Source organism: Castor canadensis, chromosome 7 (genome assembly GCF_047511655.1).
Source record: "Castor canadensis chromosome 7, mCasCan1.hap1v2, whole genome shotgun sequence".
Classification (NCBI taxonomy): Eukaryota; Metazoa; Chordata; class Mammalia; order Rodentia; family Castoridae; genus Castor; species Castor canadensis.
The window spans coordinates 109,963,175-109,986,722 of record NC_133392.1 but is presented as its reverse complement, the minus strand read 5'-3'; the positions used below and the strand labels follow the sequence as shown (position 1 = coordinate 109,986,722).

The 23,548-nt window shown below is 41.0% G+C and overlaps 1 protein-coding gene across 1 annotated transcript in view; it reads left to right on the top strand.

Annotated features, from left to right (window-relative positions):
• The window catches only part of Cachd1 (cache domain containing 1), a 200,526-nt gene that overhangs the window by 129,979 nt on the left and 46,999 nt on the right, over positions 1-23,548 (top strand). Inside the window, exons 5-7 of the mRNA XM_020184245.2 lie at positions 15,085-15,211; positions 17,943-18,087; positions 19,163-19,379. Coding sequence (XP_020039834.1) covers positions 15,085-15,211; positions 17,943-18,087; positions 19,163-19,379 — 489 coding nt within the window. The remainder of the gene's footprint in view (positions 1-15,084; positions 15,212-17,942; positions 18,088-19,162; positions 19,380-23,548) is intronic.

Sequence of the window (23,548 nt, the reverse complement as noted above, 5' to 3'; positions counted from 1 at the left end):
GAAATGAAGAGCTCATGATTGGGGGGTTGAGATATTTTAAACAAGTAAATATACATATCATGATGACAGTGACTGCTGCTGTGGTGTGAATGTGTCTGTGAGACTCCCCCCTCTTGAGTGGGGTGATGCCATTTTTCAAAGGTCTTGAGACGACAAGTTCAATCTCTTGTTCTCTCTCACCCATATGATGCCTTCCACCATGTGAAGATGTAACAAGAAGGCCCTCAGCAGATCCACCCTCTCAGTTCTAGACTGCCTGGCTTCCAAGTAACCTTCTATTACTTATAAATTCCTCAGTCTGTGGAATTTTAATATAGTGGCACAAAACAGACAGAGATAGATGCTGTCAGTAATCCTGTTCATTTGCCTTTTGAGGTGGGAGGAAGAGAAGGAGACTGACTTACTATTTCACAGAAGAGCACATTGATGAGATCTGCATAAGTGGGAGTTGTAGATCATTATTAGAAGAAGTGCGTCCCAGGCAAAGGCCTAAGACTGGGAGAATGGTGTGCTGAAAAATTGCAAGACGGCCACTGTGGCCGTGGTGGAGTGAACAGGGGGAGAGTAGATCAGGTCAGAGAGGTCATTGGATCACTGAAAGCCTTCCTTTACTGGCCACTTCAGCTTTTGCTGTGAATGCAGTGGAGGATGCTTTGGGGAAATGACTAGATTTAACATGTGGTGGGGTAGTGAGAGTATAGTTTGAAATGCTTCGGAGATGCCCAGATAGAAAGTGCTCAGAGTTAAAAACCTGTTCATGAGACTGTGATGATCTTCTGTTACTGAGGTTTTAGAGTAAAACTAAGCTACACAAATGATCAAGAACCTCTACGAAGGTTGGAGGTGTGACTCACACCAGAACACTTGCCTATTGTGCAAAAGGCATAAGACACCTCAAAGAATAAAGAATAAGAATCCCTGCAAAATGTTTTGTTTCTGTGATTGTTGGTAAGTGGGAGATAGTAGAATAAGAAAACTAGGGTAGACATGGCAGAATTCAGTAGAATGTAGTTAAAGACCAAATCTTGAATTCTGATATTTCTGGAACCATGTCTTAAGTGTAACCTACTACTTATGAAGAGTTGTTCATGGCAGAGTTAACACAGCTAGATTTATAAGCAGCTTTTGGCCATAGTTAGGTACCTAAGAATTTACTTGCTTGCATTTGAAGTTTTGTGACATTCCACCAGGCAGTGGCTGCATCCCAAAGTCCACATCCTTGAGCAGTTATTTGTAACATGAGAGCAGTGGTAGATGGTGAAGAGTGACCTCAGTCCCCCCTTTTCCTCTTCTGCAGCTCCTGCCTCTTTTCAGAGCAGAATTAATGCACTCCATAGGCTATCACATGTCTGATATTTACATCTGTAAGATGTCTAGCCCCAGGCTCTTTCAGACTGTATATAATCCATCAATGGGCCCCTAATTGATAACACAGTTTCAGATTGCCTTTCAGACTAGCTGGAAACAGACTCACATAAATTATAAACTGTTGTTAGATTCATTTATCCAAAACTAGGTCATATGTCCATCCATCCAACACACATGTGCATTTTTTTTTCTTAAAATCACCCCTGCCAGATCTCTACTTTCTAAATTGACTTCTTATCCCTGATTCCATTCAAATAACTAAAGTTTGACAGCATATGTGTTATATTATGGTGTCGGTAATGTTGTGCTCAGGTTCTTTCCTGCTTTTATCCCTAGTTTTTCACTTTCTTCTTTTTTTCTTTCAAATTCCTGCTGTGCTATTTTCTTGTGCGTGGCCTGATCCCTAAAGAGAGTTTATTTGAAGAGTCCAAGGAAAGTTGCCTCTTGCTCTCTTGAGTTATGCAATTGAGGTGAGAGTGGAAGTGGGAGTTAGTCTTTCTTGCTGAAAGGAAAAGTGTCTGGACTTTCTTTATTGTGTTTGATTGAAAGAGCATTTGAAGTTGCAAACTTCGATCTTGGTAACGTTGCAGTCTTCATTGAGATACAGGATTCACGGGGTGTAAGGGGCATTGAAAAGTCACGTTACAGAGGTAAATGCTACAGGAGGTACAGGTGGGCCCTGGAGGCTGTAGTCTGTTCTGCTATATAAGTGGCTTCCCAGCTTCCTTCCTTCCATAGCAAATGACCATGATTGGCTATGTCTATATTTCTTTAAAATATACATAGCCCGCAACTTACAGTGGTTCAATTTAGGATTTTTCACTTTATGATGGCATGAAGGTGAAGCTTTCAGTATAAACAGTAGACCTTTGAATGTTGGTCTTTTCCCAGGATAGCAGTTTGTGGGATGCTCCTCTCTCCTAATTTGGGCAAGAGTGGTGAGCCACAGCCTCCGGTCAGTTGCTCACTTACAAGGGTAGACAATGGAGAATCTGCAGTGCTGTGAGTTTCTAAGCTAGTGTGCTTGGTAAGTTAGGTTCATTAAATGCATTTTTTACTTACAATACTTTTTATATATGCTGGGTTTAGCAGACTCTGAGCCACAAGAGAAAGTGGATTTTGGTAGACTCTGCCAAACCCAGGGGACAGTGAAAGCTGGTGTGGCCATTTAGAGTTGGGTTGACTCAGCTACCATTCTTTTTGTAATTTCACTCTGTTATAGTAGACATCTACTTGGCTCTCTGCTCTTAGTTGTTTTTCATAAGCCAAGTTCCCAATCCAGTGATTTTGCCACAACAGGTACACAGTAAACCCTTACTGAATGAAAGGAGAAAGGATTTTCTTTTTGCTTTTGTTCCCTCATCTTTATAACCAAGATTATTGTCGAACCTCAGTGAAGAAGGATTGAGATTGGGATTTGCCATCAGGTAGCACTGGTTTCCTTGGCTTAGCTTCAAATCTGCACACAGAAATATCCCAGGTATACAGAGTGAAACAGACTACACAGGTGAATAATAGTATTCTATATTGACACACAACTGTGGTGAATCTAAACACAGAATATACTCAAGAAAACCAGTCAATTGCGTCTTTGTACTTCATGAACCGTTTTATAGTTTGATTTCATTCTTGCTGTACTTACCAACAGTAAGTGTCAGCATCATTTTTTTCAATGAGAAACAGCCCAGAGAAGTCAACTGATCTATCTAAAATGAAGCAGTACATTATTTGGTATTGATGTGGTAAACATTTTGTGTCCCAAGTCCTGGTCTAATGGCCTTCCCACAATAGATTGCTGGAGATGAGATCTCCATAGCTGAATTCTGCCTACTGATACTTGACAGTCTTTATCTCTAAACCCAAACCTAGTCTGACTTCCTCCTCCTTCTCCTTCAGAAGAAGTTTCTCTCAGGGACAAATATGTGCCAGTTACTTTGCCGGATGCTAATATAATAAAAACAAAGTTTCTTCCCTCAGAGAGCTCACAACCTAGTCTTGTGTACATGCGCATTGAGGGGGAAAGGCAAGAAGAGAAAAATCAGTAACAAGTGCAATTACAATAGTGTGCTAAGTGGCAGGATGATAAAGGCAAGCCAGGACACCTGACCCAAGTCCTGGCCTCTGAGCTTGGTCTAGGTGGTGTACTCGCGACAAGCTGGCTATAAAATGTGCAACCAGAATGGATCACTGTTTAAGAGAAAGGATCAGAAAATAGGATAGCATTGAGCTGTATTTTAATGGGTCTTGCATATCAGTCAAAGGAGTTTGGTTTGGTTTTTATTTCAGTTGTTTATTTTTACTTCAAAAATAGCCAACTCCCAGATTTAAACTGCAAAGCTTTGTGGAGATGGGAAGAAAGTGTTGTTGGCTGGAAAAAATAGAGAATTCAACTCATTCAAGAGTGGGAGGTGAGCAGTGCGGAGTAGCCATGACAGAAGCAAAATGGCTAGGAATGGGTGGGTAGGATGGCATGAAGTGAAAAATCTGCATAGACCACTCTTCGAAGTTGCTTGACTGAGAAAAGTGGAAGAATCCAGATGACAGGATATAGGAAGGCTTTTATTGTTACTGATGCTGCTAAAATATTTTTAAGTTAGAAAAATTTAAAAATGTTTGTATGCTGACAACAGAGAAATAGTCTAGGAAGTTAGGGAAACTTATGGTTTTTATGTCTTGGGTTAGTTGCCCCAAACCTAACTGATCATGAGGATCACCATGGCTGCTTTGTTTAAAACAAACAAAAACTGTCCTTTAGCCCCAACCTAGACTTAGTGAATCAGTCATTGTCTTGGTGAAGCTGGGGACTCCATAGATTCAGAAACTGATGGTGGGATCAGCTAGCCTTGAGAACTATATGTTTGTTAATTTTCTGTCACTTGGAGAGTGCCTGGCATTTTTGGTTCTCTGGGAGTGTGTATTGCAGAAGGGAGAGTAGTACCTTCCTAAAGTTATTCTAGATTCTTTGGGCCTAAGACTCAATTCAAATGAATCAAGGACAGAATGGACTAGTTATTTTTTACGTTATATAATAAACCTAAAATAGGCAAGAAGAGTCCTGAACTTGGAATAGAATCAGAGATTTGAGGATTTTTCTTTCCTTAGTAGACTAATGTAAACATAAGGAGATAGGATGTACTCATTGAATTGTCTGCAGGAGTAAGCTTGGTCACCTGTCATTAACTGGGCTTTAGCTAGCATCATCTGTGTGGGGAAAGGACCACTGGGCTACATGGTCTGGGTCCTATTCAGAGGTCATGGCTTAAGTCATTTTTCCCTTTCTAAACCAAAGTATCCTTAGCTATAAAATGGGAGTAATCTTATCTCTTTGGTCAACCTGCACGTTCTGAATCTTACTACTTGGAAAAATTAACCTCTGTGCCTTGGCTTCCTGAGTAATAAACAAAATCTAACTCACAGGGTTGTTGTCATGAAGAACCGAGGTACTGGGCATGAACTGCCTAGTGAATGGTCAAGTACCTAACATGCTTACCACTCCTGCAGCACATTACAGGGTCCAGGGTCCCCTGAAACATGGCCCCACCAGAATACGTGGTAAGCAGTTCTCGGGATGTAAGTGAGGAGTGGGAATTGGAAAACTGTGATAGGTTTAATGCTAGAAATTATATTTGAAGTCCTCAGAATGTTAATTTATTTCATTCCTCTCCAAAATGCTTGCTGAGAGGTGCTATGTAAGTTCTGGTTTGTTGAGAAGTATGTGTTTTTCTGTGTCAGCCCTTCTGTGTATTTAGGGCAGCTCTTGTATTTTCTATTTGACAAGCAGTGGAAGGTAGGCAGCTGAGTGATGTTAAGCTGGAGTTCTTCAGGTTGGGGGCAAGAAGCTTGCCACTATAGGCATTTTCTTTTTGTCCCTACTGCTGCTGGATAATATCTTGCAGAAAAACAAAAGTCCCAGCCCAACTATAAGCAGTTTGTAATCCATCTCTTTCCTGTTGCATTAAAGAGGGCAAAGAGTTTGGGGGACATGGTTGATTTTGTTTTGACTGTAGAGACCAATGACATAAGAACCAGTTAGAGGTGGATGGTGAAATTAGAAGGAAAATATTCGAGGGCCAAGGGATCTGGGGCCCATATGTTGGAATGATATACAGTTTAGTATACTTTGTGCTGGTGGATCTTGAGAATAAATGAGAAGTAAAGAACACCTGAAAAGGGACAAGGCATATTTTTTCAGCTGCTTTTCTGACAACAATTTGTATGTTGTGGTTAGAGAAAGATAAGCTGATGGCTATTACAAAATTGTTAGTCTTTGCTTAGATTCTCACAGGAACTAGAAAATATTTAACTTGTTGAAGTACTTATACAGAGAGGAACAGAGAGGCTAGAGCTTGCTGGAAGACCTAGTTTCATGTTATTTTATTCCCTTGTCAGTATTTTATGGTACAGAAATCAAATAACTCCTGTATTCAAGGGCCTTACCTGTTGGGATGCTCTGGGCAAGAACATGCAAGAACAGTGGTAGGCACTGGAGGTCAGATCTGAGAGCACCTCTCTCACTGCACCGTCTCACCTCTTTTCTCTCTGCTGCCAGCGGAGTATCTACCCTTGGCTTAGTAGAAAATGTTCTGAAGCCAAAGGGAAGAGGTAAGCCCCCTAATGTGCTTTACACAGTTAGGACTCAGTAAGTACTGGAAAAGCAGAAAAGAGGAGGAAGAAAGTAAGATGATTTACTGGATCCATTGATTGGTGCTTACTTCCTGGAGTTGTTGTTGTTGTTTTTGGGTTTGGGGTTTTTTGGTTTTTTTTAATTTATTTTTAGTGGGACTGGGGTTTGAACTCAGGGCTTTGTGCTTGCAAAGCAGGTGCTCTGCCACTTGAGTTACACCTCCAGTCCTTTTTGCTCTGATTATTTTTTAGAGATGGGATCTTGTGAACTATTTGCCTAAGCTGGCTTTGAACCACAATCCTCCCAATCTCAGACCTCGCAGTAGATAAGATTATAGGTGCCCAGCCCTCCTGAAGTAAGGTCAGGTTAAGTCACTTCACCTGCCTCAGCTTCAGTTTATTACCTTGTAATATGATGGTAATTAAATTTATAAAAGATACTGCTATAAGATTTCAAAAAACATAATTAAAATATGATTTCTGTAAATCCCATTGCTCTCTTCACTAACTGTCATCTGCCTTGGCACCCTGGGAAATTTTAGTTGGTAGAGAAGATTTGGAGAAAGAGGGTTGGGCTGGCAACATTAAGTCTTATCAATCACTCATAAGCCTTCAATATTTTGATTTTTAGAAGCATTTTGATCTTTTCCAGACTGCAGTAAACATAATTTTATGGCTATAAAATGGGAACTAACTTTGGAAACAATGAGTATCTTTATTTTTTTACTCCTACAGGTAGCTATTTAGACATGAGCTTTCATGACAGTGGTCATTTCAGGGATTGTCCTTACAGTGAAACCTCCTTTGCAAGCAGATTTCTAATTCACATGAATATGAAAAAGCAGCAGGAATGTATTTTCCCTCAGAGTAAGGACTTTTAACCCGGTGTTCACAGAACCTATCCCCTCCCAAAGGGTTCCTGAACACAGACGCAATAGTATTCTGTGTTGCCAGTGTCTTCTGGATAATGTATTTTCATTTTCTCATTCTGTTTTACATCTACAAAATGCCCATCTGGGTGCATGCACGAGAGTATTCAACATTTTATCATGAAGTCCTTGATGTTAGATGATTTTGCCCACCCATAGGGTAGTACCAGTGTTCTGAGTATGTTTAAGGTATGCTAGGCTAAGCCATGTCATTTGGGTGGCCAAGTGTATAAGAAGTATCTTGATTGTAAGCCTCATCTGTACCTCCTTCCTATTGACTTTCATGCTTTGTCTACTTTTCTCTTAGTTTCTAAAAGGGTCTTTGGGAACACCTTGTCTATATTTAGTACTTTGCAGAAGAGGAGACTGAAATCCCATGGAGGACAGAGTTGAAGAGCCTTAGCCAAGATCACCATTCATACATTCACTCAGTAAACACTGTCAGTGCTAACTAAAAACCAGGCAGGTGGCAGGTCATGGGAATATGATGGACAAAACAGACCTGGTTCCTACTTTTATGTAGCTAAAAGCAACCCCACGTGAGAGATGGTAAATAAATAGCCATAGAAATGAATGCACAGAATATCACATAGTTTTGCTCTGAGGGAAACTATTAGGTATTACACCAGAGGATGATAATTGAGGACCCCGAGGTGGTAAATTTAAGGCAAAACTTGAACAATAAAAAATTGCTGATAAGTAAAAATCAGCCAGAGAAAAATGTTATCCCAGGCCTAAGGCTCATCTTGTACAGAGGGCCTGGCACATCTGTAGAACTAAAAGAATTAACTCTTGATACACAGTGTAGTGAGCTTAAGGGTAGAGAGGTGAGTGAGATTGCTAGATCATACAGGGCCTTGTAGAGGTAGGTATAGTACAGTGGAAAATCCTTGAAATGTTATAATGGGATGTGATTTCCTTTTTTTTTTTTTTTTTTTTTTGGTGGTAATAGGGTTTTGAACTCAGGACCTTGAACTTGCTAGGCAGGCACTCCATGATTTACATTTTGGAACACTCCCTTTGAATGCACTATAGAGAATAAGTTTAAGGTCAGATGGCTTGCCAGACTTAAAAGATGGGACCTGAACTCACACTTTCTCATTCTCATTCCCTGATTTATCAGTCATACTTATAGTAGATAAGTGCCAGCAGGCATTAAATAGGAAGTGCAAAATACTGCTGGGCCATGTCCAAATGGCTTTTCTAGTTTTACTCAAGTTGATAACGAAAGAATAAGAGTCCTAAGATTCCCATCTCTAACCTGTGGAACACTTGGAAAAGGATTAAGACATCTCAGTTATATAGTTTCTCAACCACACAAAAGTTCCCTCTCTCATCTAAAATCTTCTACTTACTGTTTTATGTGGCTCAGCATCACACATGCTGTGATTATTGTTGACACTGCCTTCTAGGCTGTAGCTTGCATCTGTGCCATCTTCCAGCTAAGCCAGCCTGAGGGTCAATGGCAAACCTCATGACATTAGACTTCCCAGCTGGTGTGGGCCAGTTTCAGTAACTCAACTGTTTGTTTTTTTTCTTGCAAGAGAAAATGTTCGTTTTTTCCTTAAGTCTTATTTCAATTATAAAAGCATTTTTTCTTGTTGTGTCTCTTTAATTGTTTTTATTAATACAGTATATTTACAAACAAATGCAACTATTATTTTGATTAGGAAACACCTGCATATTTATATATTTATTCTGCCTCTCAAGAAAATACTCAGTGTGTTTGTTTGTCTGCTGATTGCTCATTCATTCATGGTTTCTTTTTGTTTTGCTTGAGATAGCCTCACTATGTAGCCCAAGCTCATCTCAAACTCAGGTTCCTCCTGTCTCTGCATTCACGTATTTCTTGGTTTTCTTAGAAACAACAAAGGCTGTAGAGCCAGACATACCCAGATCTAGTCAGGGCTCTGTCCTTGTGGCCTTGGGCAAGTTAGGCTCTGCCATCTGTAAAATGGGGAGAAAAATTCCACTCATGGGGTAATTATGAAAAGTGGCACACCTCGTATGAAATTTTTGTAGAATGCTCAATAAATTTTCACGGTTTTATTATCAAAACTGCTTTCTAGAGGTACAGTCGACATCTAGTAAGTTTCACATGTTAACATATACACTTAATCCATGTAGACATGTCAAGACCCACGGAATCATTCCACAAGCAGTCCTCTAATCTCCCCATCTGCCTGTCGACTCCTGTGTATATTGTATTGGCAGGTTTTCTCAACAAGCCAGTAGTGTTTGGAGAAGGGAGCAGCTAGCATTGTAAAACACTTCAAATTATCATTGCTTCCACATTGCTTTAGCTAGAATAATTTGTTTTTAATTAGATGTGCATTAGAGGAGAGTAAAGTTTTAGAATCTCAGCCTATGTGCTGTAGATACCAGCCATGCAGTTCTCAGAGAGCGCACGCCTGAATATGAAAAGGACAGAATCTGTGCCAGAGAGGCAGGGCAGGGTCAGACTCAGAGGCATCCCTTGAGGAGCTTAGAATATGGGAATGTGGGATTTGGAACTCACCCTTAACAACAATGATCCTGAGTAGACGGTGGGAAGAGGTAGCTCAGCAATGGATTTTAGAGAGCACAGTAACTCCAGTCTTGGGGATGAGCTTCAGTGAGGAAAAATCCATGCATTGCCTCCTTCACGTGTGTCTGTCTGAGGCAGGTGTATAGAGCAATTTGGACAGGTACTGGTGCTGCCCATTGATAACTTAAAGCCGAATGCTCTGCATCGTGGGCCGGCAGATTGGGGGTCTGCCTAGCTTTTTTTCCTGGACAACGTGCAACTCATTTGAGGAAGGAATGAGTGTGCAGGGCCCTGTATCTGGACCCCAGGCCACAGGCCAGAACATGTGACTGATGCATATGAATGGGGGAAAATCCTCTGGGTTGCTTTGGTGGATAATTTTGTTTTCATTCACCTCCATGTCTAGGTCAGAGAGGGGCCTGCCAGGGGTATATACCAAATTGATAGATTACTTCTGGTTCCTGGAGGCCTCATTACCTTCATATCCATCTTCTTCTGCTAGTACAAAATAATGGATGAAATTTAATCACATGCCAAAAGAATCCTCAGCAGGAGAGTTTGAGAAACCTTGTCTGATATCTCATTGCAGTGCTGGAACGATCCTAAGGAACTAGAATGATCTTTTGTGGTGAGACTAAATGTATCACAAACTTTGTGGCTTCTGATTTATTTTTAAAACATTCTTGGTCCCATTGGCTCCCCTTTTCACTGGAGCATGTTTATTATTACAGATGTTACTTTTAAATGAGGTCATCCAGCCTTCTTTTACTTCCAAAGGCCGTGCTTGCCTTTTTATTGCCAGTTGGCAGGGCTGCTTGGTGAATTGTGTGATATGAGATCAAGGTTAAGACTTCAGACCCCAAAAGCCTCACCCACGTGTGTACACGCTTACATCAGCCAGACGTTTCATGAGAGTGTGGTCACTCTGTAGTGGTGATGACCTTGACGAGAGCAAGTTACCTGGCAGAGGGGAGGGGACAGGCATTGTGCCCACAGGCTAGCTTGACTTTCATGTTCCTTTTTTGTACAGAGTAAAACCTTGGACTTGTCACAAGGGCTGTCTGACCTTGTTTCCTAACCTGACCTAGAGATAATAGTTTTTACTCCTAGGATTTTTGTGAGCTACAATGCACTATAGCTCCTTGACACGTGTGTTTAGGTGATGGGGGAATGTGAAGATCCTAACTGCTAAAAGTATGAGACTTTGGAAAGGCCTCACACACAGTATATTTTGCATGGAGAACCACTGATCAAATACAGGTTGTCACTGATTTTTGTAAACAGAATTTTATTGGTACACAGCCACATTCATTCATTTACACATGCCTGTGGTTGACTTCTCACTACAATAGCAGAGCTGAGTAGCTTTGACAGAGACCATGGGGTTTGAAAAGCCAGAAATTTACTATTTGACCCTTAGCAGAAGTTTGTGACCTAGAAGAAATTTGTGACCAATGCACCAGACTGAAGGAAAGTTTCTATGCTGAGAGCTGGTAATTTAAACCAATGGGAAATAAGGAATGAGTGAGAATGCTAAATGTTTCTGGGTGTCTGTGGGCTTCATCTCATTCTAACTTAAACACCTGAAACCTTAAAAGAGTGATTTGTTGAGATGAGGATTAAATGGTGTATGTGGGAACATTAGCACAAGGCTTGTCACCTGCAGTGCCTGATGGGCATTTGATCGGGTAGATTCTCCTTTTTTGTTTCATCAAATCATTATACCTAGGCATAACCCTGGATAGCCCTAGCATATGTTCCTAGAAGTGACAGGTTGACAGAGGCAGCACTGTGTGTGCCTTTTATGGCACAGTCGTATGTTGTCTCAGCATCTTCTTGCAAAGTAAAAGTTAATGGGCATCATAAAATGGGAGGCTTATTGACCTACATCTTCATCTTTGCTTCGTGCTTTGGAGTGGTTCCAGTGACAGGTGGAGTTGGCTGTAATGCCAGACCTGCATCTGTACCTGCCAGGAATAAAGATGAAACTGCCATTTTCACATCAACTGCATATTTTAATTGCTGTCACATTTGTTTATTTTTGGAAAGCAATCAAAATATTTTCCATGGTTCAAAACGATAGTACTCAGAAAACATATTGTTAATGACAAGGAGGTGTCTGCAAAGGCAGTAAAACTTTAAATGTGGCGGGCCTCACTCAAATGACAACAGAGGCAGGAGCCAAATAGATTGTAGCTCTGTATTCTACTTCCATCGGGGCAACTGCCAATGATACATACCTGCATACACAGTCCTTTGACAAATTGGAGAGCAGACCTTTTGCCTCTGGCCTCCTGTCCTGCCATGTCAGCATTTCCCCTAGTGACCCTACTGGAAGGCTCTCACGCTCTTGCCCTTACACACTGGCTGCATCTTGGGAGATGGGTATGTTCACATGCCACACACTCAAATACAAAAGTCCACAGCAGTGTGTGCAGGACACCTAGCATAGGACTGGCAAGCACTCACATGATACATGTCCCCAACACCATCTCAGTGACAACAAGTAGATCTTTCTTGTCTTTGGATAGCCCTCCTCTGTACCTCATTCAAGGTCTTAATTAGTACTAGGCCAGTTAATAAATATTGAGTGTATATTTCCTATCTCTCTCAACTAGTCTGTCTTTCAGAGATAGGAAATTGATCTTTTTAATCTCTTTCCTTTTGTCTTACAAGCAGTTCAGGATAAAAGAGTAGGTCAAAGTCAAGTGGGCATCAGAATAATACAGGCCAACCCAGTGACCTGGAGGAAGCAGAGTTTTAGAGCAAAAGCAAGGGCTTTCTGTGTCAAATAGGAATTCAGCCTAGTCCATATGTGGTAAGCCACCCTGGCAGCCACTGGACTAATTGCTAAAGAGACAAAGCAGGCCAGCATTTTGCCTTCTTGGAGTTGAGGATGCTCTAAGAAAAGGAAGGCAGGCACAGGGCATGGTACCACATCATTGGAGTACCAGGTACCATTACCCCACTCTATCCTGTCAGTCTTCATATCTCCATTTCAGAATGTTAATCCCTGATGTTAAGTAATGTGTAAAAACATAATATTGTAATTTATCTACCCTTTTGTATTGGGGACAAATGAATTTGCTGTCAGAAGAGCCATGTTTGAGAAGCAACCTCAATACCTGCCAGCTGCAGGTTTGCATTTGTTCAAGAACTATTCCCTGGGCATTAACTATGTGCATTGCTCTAGGCTCTAGGGTGACAAAGCCAAGTTACTGCTTGCATGGACCTGAAAATGTAACTGGGGGGTGAGGAGAGGGATGTTAAACAGATATGACAATTTCAGATGGGGTAAACGCATTGCAGAAAGCAAAACATGGTGAGGTTACAAAGTGCCGTGGTATGTCTGTCTTTTATTTCCCATTTCTTCATTTGCAGCATGGAAATTAGACTACACATTGTCTTTGATCTTGTAAAAGTTTAAAAAAATGTTACATGTGAAAGCTCTTTGTCTACCATAGAGGTAAAGGTCCATCATCATTGTCAGTCATATCTCATCCCTTAGAGCTATGCAAACAGATACTCAAGTAGCTATGTGGGCAATTAGAGATCTTTGTATGTTTTCTCAAACACACCTTGCACATTCCTTCCTTTGCCTTTGCTCAGACTTCTCCTACCATTGAGTGACTTTGTGCTCTGTTTTTGTGTCTTTAATTGTGTTGGTGTGTGGAGAGCAAATTATAAGAAGCCTGAGGATATTAGCACAGCTGTGCCCAATGTTATGTAGGCTGAGTTTGGCACAGCCCCAGCCACAGAAGAGGAAAATGCATAACAGCTGCTTTTCCTAAGTTGTTTACGTTCAGAGAGGTACATTGCAGGTTCCCCTTGTTACAGTGTCATGTCCCTCCCCAAGAACTGCTGCTCCACCCTGTTTATCACTGGATATAAAACTTTTTGGATGTGGGAGGCTTTTGGAAGGGAGGATTGCTGGAGGGAGATTGCTGAAGGGGGGAAATGAATTGCTGAAGGGAGGAGAATTGCTAAAGAGGGGTTAATAAAATTGGTTGGCAGCTTGCAAGGGAGTGGCCACTGTTGATTGTCTGCAAGTCTGAGGGCCAATACTTTAAGAAAGCTAAAGAGAGAAATGGAACAATGCAAGTCTGCACCGTGAACTTTACACATAGGCTTTAGAAGAGCTAAGGTAAAGAAAAGCTAAAGAGAACATGGGACAGTGCAAGTCTAAGAGCAAAGACTGAGAGAGATTATGCTAAAGAACAGCTAAAAGAAGACATGGGACAAAGTGAGTCTAAGGAAAGAGGTTTTAAAGAATAGTGAAGCAAGGTTGTAAGGAAAGACTTTAGAAGCAAGGTATTAAATAACTGTAAAGGAGTAAGGCCTTAAAGAATAACGATAGAGAAAAGAAGCAGAGTAAAATGAAGAGAATAATAGAGAAAAGAAACAATGAGGGTTGTGCGTCTCCAACCGAGTGCCCAACACACCTGGCACCAACTTTCTGTCTGTCTATCTATCTGTGTCTTTTCTGCATCTCCCATCGCTGCCCAGTTAGTCCCTGTTAGGTTCAGTAGTAACAGGAGTGAGAAAAAGCTCACTCTACCCATGTGTCAGTTATCACAACAGGACTTGGGTTTTGTTCATCTTTGTATATCTTGCAGCATCGAAAGCAGTGACCAACACATAGCAAGTGTGTAACAAAGGACTGAGGTGGTACTAACAGAGCAAAATGGCATGCCAGCTCAAAGGGAGGGAATTCTGATTGTGGGAGAGGGTAAACTAGCTTCAGGGGCTGTGTTTGGTTGTACATGCTGGCAATCCCAGCCAGGAGGATGGGACAGGAGGATTGCAAGCATGGGCCTCAAAAAGGCTGACACAATATGGGTAGCCCAGGAGTTGAGGAAAAAGTTCTTCTCAGTGGCTGGGCTGCAGTACACGCAGGAAGGAAAACCAGGCAACATGTGATGAGCACAGGAACCGCGACACCCGGGTTGGAGCCCCAGCTGGGTCATTTACTGATGAGGTCATTTACTGATGGTGACAAATTGCTTAAAGCTCACTGTAGACGTGTTTTTCAATTCCAAAGCAAGGATAATAATACTGCATCATCCTGGGCTTGTTTTATGGATGAAATGACAGAAAAGAATGACTCTGTCCTATGTCCAGGGACATAGGAATCATTCTCTCATGCTGTAAATAACAATTTTTGACCCTCAAGTACCCTCTGTGCTATTTCCCGTATTGTGACGTGAGACAAGTGAAGGCAAGGTCAAAATCACAGGTCTAGTCCCTCTGGAGACAAGGCCTATTAACATCACTGTTTCCACAGTGAGAGAGTGTACCACAAGCCAACGAGTGTACACTAGCCCAACAGGGACCGGCCCCATGAGGGGAGAGATGAAGGCACATGAATCATTTGTGCTAGAAAAATAATCCAGGACATATAATGTCACTCTACCATGTTAAGAATAATAGCTTCACTTAACTGAAACTTTACATTTTCTATTCACACGATATTTTTTTAAGGGGCAGAAAGAAAATGTTTTGTAGAAAATTTACAACCTATATCTAGTGGGATTTCTTCATACTACAAGCAGTTTATGCAAAACAGATGCCTGAGGAGCTGTGCCTGCGTGCACCTGTGGATTTGGGGGTTATATTTCATTTTCCCTACTCCTCCAGTTCTTGCAGACAACCTGAAATCCAACCCTGGAATCAAGTGGCAATATTTCAGTTCAGAAGAAGGAATTTTTACTGTTTTCCCAGCACACAAGTTCCGGTGTAAGGGCAGCTATGAGCATCGCAGTAGGTATGTTGACTTGTTGAAGGTTTTGATTGTTGCTTAAGAGTAATCTGCATGAATGGGCTGGGGATGCAGCTAAGGGATAGAGTGCTTGCCTGGCATGGGCGAGGCCCTGGGTTCCATCCCCAGCATGGCAATCAAACAAACAACACAAAAGTGATCTGCATGAATAATAGAGTCCTTTCCACCCACAGCTCTCTGCCTGAAAACTGTAGGTTCAGGAACTCGTGCTTGTTCTGAAGTAATTTCACCATTTGGTACACATGGATGTGGACATGCTAGGGCAGGGCCAATGATAAAGCTCAGAATTTTTCAAGAACTATCTTGAAAACTGTCAAGATGTGTACTAATGAAACGGAATTGTTTGAAGCACTTTGTTTTGTGCCCAGACATTTCTGTTGAAATATAATTGACGGTACCTTTTCTCTAGCCACAGCCTAGAACGTGATATCATATATCACAGTAGAGTTTGTGATTCTCAACTTCCCTTTCTGTGATTGAAATTTACATTCTAATTTCAACTACTGGAAGTTTTAAGAGTGTTCAGAAGCCCTGGATTAATGATCACTACTGGCCTGCTTTTCTCTCGGAAATGATTTAGGATTGTACCACATAGCCCAAGGGCCAGTAATGGTGAGAACATTTGTATGACAAGGCTCATCAATTTACAGAGCCCCCAGGCAAAGATGCTCTCCACTTGCAGTGTCAGGTGTTTGACGTCAGAGCATATGGAGTTAGTGCAAGGTACCCACTTTTGCTATGCCATTTTCTGGAGTATAAATAATCACTTTAGTTTCCCTTTATCTTTCCTTTGAAGTATCTAGGATTTTTCCCCAAAGAAAAATACTTCTGCACCTTTCCTACAAAAACATTTTTATTGTGTGTGTGGTTTCTTTCATTCCCTCCCTAAACATTCTGGTAGAGACTTGGATGTCATGGAGAACTAGACCAGAAGTCATGACCTTGACTGATAGTTGGTTCATCTCAGGAGAATAGAGGCCATCATGAACCATTCAATTCTCATTCAGTTCTAAGAAAACAGATTATATGACTTGCTGCTTCTAACAAAGCACCTGGAAGGGATAATCCAAAAGGGAGACAGGGCTTTGTCACATTCATTCATCTACACCAGACAACTTGGAAGGTTTTCACAAATCTTCAGCTCAAGTCTACATTGAATTAACCTTGAGCAGCTCTGGTCTTGGCTAAGTGATCCATACTTCTCTTTCCATAGATTGTTGTTCCCATCTCTTTACTTGTCCTAACTGCCTTCCTCTGATACCTTTGCAAGTTATTTTCATCCCTTTGAAGAGAACAGTGGGTTTCAGAGCATAGCAACATGAGAAAGGCACTAGTGGATAACAGTCATGCTATAAGAACGCCACCCCCCGCCCAGTTTGTACATTTAACATATGTTACTATTTATGCATCCCACTAAGCGGTTTTAAAAACTTGGTGTGAAAATGTCAGCACATACACTCTGCTTTTCAATTTTGTGCAGTTTGAACAAAGAAAGTCTGTCATTTTAAAGAAAATCCTGTCCCCTAGCTTAGAGAACCTAAACATTTGACCTTGTAGTCCATGTGGGGATGGTCAGAGATGTTCCTTCTTGTCTATTCTGTCTCATTTCTGTAGTCACCTCTCCCAAATTCTTTTAATGCCATTTCCCTACTAGCTCAACAATACTGACTAGTGAAAAAAAATATTGTCATTTAAATATTAACGCAGGACTTTGGGTTTGAGAACAATTAGTGTAAACTTGGCCAGATTTTGAGGCATTTTGGCATTTTTCCTACATTTCTTAATTTATGCCCAGACTTTTGTGATTCACTGGCATCTAACATTTCACAGGAAAAACCTAGTGTTTTAGTGGTGGCAATAAAGGAGAGAATTCTCCTGAGGCTGATTTGCTTTTTCAAACTCCTCCTAATTTGTTCCAGCTTTAAAACTGTGAATAGAGACCTCATTAAGCCCTTTCTCACAAACTTTTGCTCTGTACATAAGCAGAAGGCGGCTTTGATCAGAGGCATTTCTCCTCTGTGGCTCCCTCACCCTCCTTTTTCTTAATGTTGGCAAACAAAAACCTGGCAAGAAGAGTGGCTATCACAGACTTGGACAAATTTTGATGGCATAGTTTTAAACACTCAGATAAGAGGCCTTTTGGTGGCTGACCTGTGTGAATTGTCTCAGTGCAGAAAGGAAAGGGGCCTCTTAACAGGACTGTTTGTATAGGAAGAGAGAACCCAAACCTGCTATTGAAAGCTGCCTAGCATAGCCACAGGTTATAGACTGCCTGGCTTCTGGCAAAGCCTCATTCAGTGAGTCTGCAAAGAAAAAATCCAGCCTTGGCAAGTCCACCCTTTTTTCCCCCCCGACTCTTGGCTGCTCTCTACAGCCTGATAGGTCACCAGTTCCTTTCTGATAGCAGAGTGGGTACTAGTGACCATATGATCATTGCAGAGGTGACAGGTGACTTTTGAGTATGCTGAAGAAGTCAATCCCCCAGACGGTTTACAGCTTAAGAACTACCCCTGATGCTCTCATCTTTAAAATGAGACATTTCCAGTCTCAGGGGATTATTTTCAGTGCACCAATTGGGTTTCTCCTCCATTCTGAGCTTCCTCCACGAAGAATATAAGGATATCAACATGCCTACGTACGTGTAGTGTTCAAAGCTGTTAGTTAAGGCCTTTCACCTAAACCAGGACTGATCCCAGAGAGTTTCTCTTCCCTCCAGACCCATCTATGTCTCTACTGTCCGGCCGCAGTCCAAGCATATAGTTGTGATCCTGGACCACGGGGCTTCAGTCACGGACACCCAGCTCCAGATCGCCAAGGACGCTGCTCAGGTCATCCTTGGTGCCATCGACGAACATGACAAGGTGACTGTTACCCTGGTGACCCCTATGCTGTGGATCTTCCTTGGATGTCTTTCTAAGCTCACTTTATTATTTTCTCATTTACAGTGATGAGTCTCATAGTGACACCTCAGTCAATGATGCACCACACGCACACTGGTGGTCCTAAAAGATCATTATATTGCCTGGGAATATTCCAGGCATACCGTGTAGGTTCGTGTAAGCAAAGTGTACTACTTATGTAGAGCATAGGTAGAGTACCAATGTATGATGTTTATTCAGACCAGGGCCAAATCACATAAAGAGGCATTTCTCAGAGCATGTCTCTGGTTAAAAGCAACACACACACACTTCCTTTTACTTGAGACAGGATCTTCCTGTGTAATCTCAGTGATCTTCAACTCACTGTGTTACCCAAGTTGACCTCAAACTCAAGATTCTTCTTGCCTCAGTCTCCTGAGTGCTGGGATTACAGATGTTCATCAGTGAACCTGGCATGAGTGTGTGTGTGTGTGTGTGTGTGTATACATATGTGTACACACACACACATATTTGATAGTACTGGGCAATTTGAACTCGACCTCACATTTGATGGGAGGATACTCTACCACTTAAGTCATACTTCAGCCCCTTTTTGCTTTAGTCATTTTTGAGGTCGAGTCTCACATTTTTGCCTAGGGCCCAGCCTCAGCCACAATCCTATTTCCTCCCATGTAGCTGGGTTGACAGGAGCAAGCCACTACACACAGTTTGTTGTTATTTTTCAATGTTATATGTGAGCACTATGTTACTACTTCATTTTGGAACAAAACAAAACTTTTGTGTTCCACCCTTTTTACTAGTCTTTTTCAAATTTGATAAATTGATGATTCCAGGCATTTATTTTAAAACTCAGAGTCTGTTCTGTAAGCTTTTAGAAAGTCCTGGCTGAGCACAGTGGTTCACACCTGTAGTACTGGCTACTGCGGAGGTTGAGGCAGGAGACTTGAGCTCAGGAGTTTGAGGCCAATTTGAGCAACATAGGGAAATGCTGTTCCTAATATTTTTTTAATCCTTTAAATGGCAGGATAACAAGTTTTTGCTTTTTTTCCTCCTCCAGATTTCTGTGCTAACTGTGGCTGACAGTGTCAGGACTTGCTCACTAGACCAGTGCTACAAGACCTTCCTCTCACCAGCCACCAGCGAGACAAAACGGAAGATGTCCACTTTTGTTAGCAGTGTCAAGTCTTCAGACAGCCCCACCCAGCACGCAGTGGGATTTCAAAAGGCATTTCAGTTGATTCGAAGCACAAACAATAACACAAGGTTCCAAGCAAGTAGGTGCATTTTCTCCAAGGAGTACAGACATGATAGATACAGATGGCATCACAAATATAGTGTAAATTAAGCTCACAACTATGGTTACAGGAAATTTTTTTAATTGATTTTGGATAGAATTTTCACATACTGTCTTCATTGTTATCTACTACTAGGCTCTTACTAGATCTCATCTTTCCCAATGGGAGGTGGTCAGACTGCATTGTTTCTTGACCCCCAGAGCCTCCTCCTCCTCCTGCTCTTTTATTAAGAACATGTTCTCACTTCTTTCCCCAGGGAATAGCCATCTCCTTTTTAACGTATCTGTCAGCTTCACCTCCCGTGGACGTAGCAGATCCCTGCTTGTGCACATGTGCAGGGGGCAGCACACATTCCTGCCTTGATTCTTCCTTCTTCTAGCCAGCTGTCATTTAGATGAGCAGGGCCCTTCACATGTACAAAGGCCCTCTAATTTAATTTTCATGTATTCAAGAAAATCTGGAATTGGGATTCATGTTAAAGGAAAAGAAAGGATATTTGAAATGAGACCCTGCTTTGAAACTTCCAAAAGGAATCTATTTCATTTCCCCTTTTATATTTGAAAATCTGTTTCTAGCTTTTTTGAAAATGTTAATGATTTTTTGTGTGTTTGTTTTGTTTTGAGACAGGATCTCGCTATGTAGCCTAGACTGGCCTCCACCTAGCAATCCTCTTGCCTCAGCCTCCCACATGCTGCATCACAGGCGTGAACCACCACACCCAGCTTCCATGTATCCTATTGGAATAAATTTTAAGACTTCATTTGCAAGCTCATCCATGTATCTGCATTGAAACTAAAACAACACTGATAAATGTAAAGCTTAGTGCCTGACACATACCCCCTTGAGTAAAGAAAGCTCCTATAATTGTTACAACTAATGATGATGCATGGCATTTTGGTTTCACTTTTCTTTATAAAAATATTGTCACAAAGTTAGCAGTTTATAAGACTATGCTTTTATTATCTCAGATTCTGTGGGTCACTGCATCTGAGTGGCCCGGTCTTCTGTTTAGGGCCGCACAATGCTACAGACTCAGTGTCAGCCAGGGCTGTGTTCTCAACTGAGGTTCTGAATCTTCTGAGCTCACATGTTTGTAGACACAATTCAAACCAACATGAGTTTCATGTAGGTTTTCTTTCTCAAGTGCAGTAGGACAGTTCCCTGGCTTTAGGGAAGTCTTGAACCCTCTTAATGTGCTCATCTGCTTAGACAAGACTTACTCTCCTTTTTTAGTTGATCAGGTTACTTTCTCTTATGATCAACTCAAAGTCAACTTAATAGCTACCTTAATTACATCTGCAAGATTCATCCCCATCTGCTAAATAAATAGCAGGATTATTGTATAAATAGAATTTCAGGAGTGATAGCCCATCACCTTTGCCATAGTCCATTGGGTAGAAGCAAGTTACAGTTTATGCCTCAAGAGGCAGGATGACAGATACATGGTTTCTTTGAATCATCTTAGAATTTGCCTACCAGCATTGTTGAGCACCACCTATCCACAGGCCAGATTACAGACTGAGTGTTAAGTTGCCCACAGTGCAGTAAAGCTGGTGGACAAGACTGGCCTCACAAGTAGTTAAGTCAGATTAGCTAGTGTGTCAGTGCCATTAAACTGTCAGTGTCTCACTAGAAATGTTCTTTCTACTTACTCTTCAGTTATCAAGCCAACATTTGCATTTAAATCCAATTTTGATTATTTCACTGTTCAAATAATGGAGAGAAATCTTAGACTAGCAGTTGAAAACCCAGATGCCTACAGAAGCCTGGCAGTGAACATGGGTCAAGCAAGTGGGGATACAGTAGTGAAGATCAGTTGAAGAACAGAGTAAGCCAGCAGGTGGGGGCCCTGGTGGAAGAGTCTATTGTCATCATGCAGGAAAGGCAACTCAGTGAATTCTGATTGAAGAGAAGCCAGAAATCTGGATTTTTGCTGTGAAATCCCTTGATTTTCAAGTGTCATTCCAGCTTTTAAAATTATGAATAGATACCTTATTAAACCTCTTCTCCCATACCTTCCCACACTGTGCATTAGCAGAAGCCTGGTTTGATGGGAGCCATTTCTTCTCTGGGTTTTTTATTATTATTATTATTATTATTATTATTATTATTATTGTTTTCATTGATGTTGGCAAACGTAAGACTGACCATCAAAGACTTGGACAACTTTTAATGGCACAGGTTCCAAAATGCCCAGAGAAGCCTGTTCTTAAGGCCAATTAAGATTTTTTTTTTAAAGGTTTAACTCACCGTCATCAAGTTTATAGCTTCTACTGTCAGCTCAGAAAAATATGATGCCAAATTAGTTTGCAGAAAGAAATACTTCAGGAATTTGCATTGTCTACTTTATTTAGGAGAGGCTTTAGGGTACTTGCAAGCAATAACCCTAGTGGTTAAAATTGTGTGGATTTTGGATTTCAACCAGTGTTCTATGCAGAAACTTTACTTTTTAACCTTTTTAATTTGAGATTAATTGACCTCTTCAGGCCTCATCTGTAAATTGGGGCTAATAAGATCCAGGTTTCCATCATAAGTGTGCAGTGATATTATGATATTCATTATCCTAGACGACTTCTAGTTCCAACTAGTTTACAAACCCAAAGATGGCCAAAGACCACAAGTAGCCTCGACAACCACCTAGAGAGGAGAGTGTATACTCCTAGGAATTCACACTCTACATCACTACTTCTGGAGACAATTATTTAGCATGTATCTTGCTTCTTTAGGAGCCATGAGGTCAAGGTCCTCCCAATGAGTAAGACCTGTTCTTTAGGATTGTTGTAAGGATTGGCTTATGCGTGAAGTGAAGCAAAGCATCTACCCAAAGCAACAGTCATATAAACAGAAGCTATGTGTCACAAATAATTGTAGTTTTGCATTCCTTTATTTTGTACCACCCAGAGAGTCTAAAACTTGCATCCAATGCAGGCTATTTGTCAGTACTGTGGTAGATCCATAACTAATTCTAGTCACCCTTTTAGCTTGTTTTGGAGTTATTGACTGGAGGATCATTTTATAGCAGAAAGGATAAGTTAGTTAGGAATGAGGATCTAATTGCGTGGGCAGGGCTCAAATTTGAATTGCTTTCCCCCTGCAATATTGACTGCAAGACATGCTTGTGACTTACAGAGTCCCTAAATGAAATCTGTGGCATTTTCTTCCCATTACATGCTGCATCTTTGCTCTGCCCCCAATCCCTGTAATTATGCATCTCTAACATTACTGAAATGCAAACAGTTTGAATTTCTCTAAGTGAGTGACTAGGAGGAGAATATCTTGGAGAGTGGAAAAAAAAATCAGACTATACTTGATAGAGCTGACAATTGAGAATAGGAAAATATCTCAGCTTTGCTTGAAGATAGGGTGATATTGGAGTCGAGTCTGGACAGAATTAGTGAGGATACTTAAAGAATGTATGTCTTATTATTGTTTGGATGAAAAGAAATGTGCTCAGCTGCTTAAAGAACCTGAAGGGTGTGTGCCTTCTGGCTTTCTGTACATGGCTCCATGCCCTAAAACTAGCTCTTAGTAACAATATATTAACAATATATAAAATGCAGAATCATAAGGCTAAGGAACCAAACCCAAAGGTCCAGTGCATCCAGGAATTTATCACACATGGGTACCTTTGCCATGAAGAAACAGTTTGTCTGTACTACAGAATATCAGCCTTGTGATACAACTATGTGTGTCTCCCCCTCACCCCCCATCCGCACCCCACCCCCATGGTATAGGAAGTAAAATACTTTTTGTGCTTTGGTTTATTTAACATTTTGTTTTAGTCTGACGCTTAAAAGAGATGTTTAGAATTCTCATAAAGTAATTTATAGGGATATATTTATAGCATTGAAAAATACTACATCTAATTTAAGACAGTAGTTTTTTCTAAAATATAAGGCTAATTTTTGTGCATCACCCTTCACTTCATACTCTCTCATGACTAAATAATTTGCAGTTAATGTCCATTACAGGATTGTTCAAGCATCATAATTGGCTTTAAGACTTTCTTATAGGTCAAATGTTAATAAATAGAGGAACTTTAAGTGCACTTTTAGGCAAATTTTATTAAACTAAGTTCAATTGTCTACAATGGTTATACAATATAAATTATTAAATTTTGTGTGGTAATGAATACTTCAAAACAATTT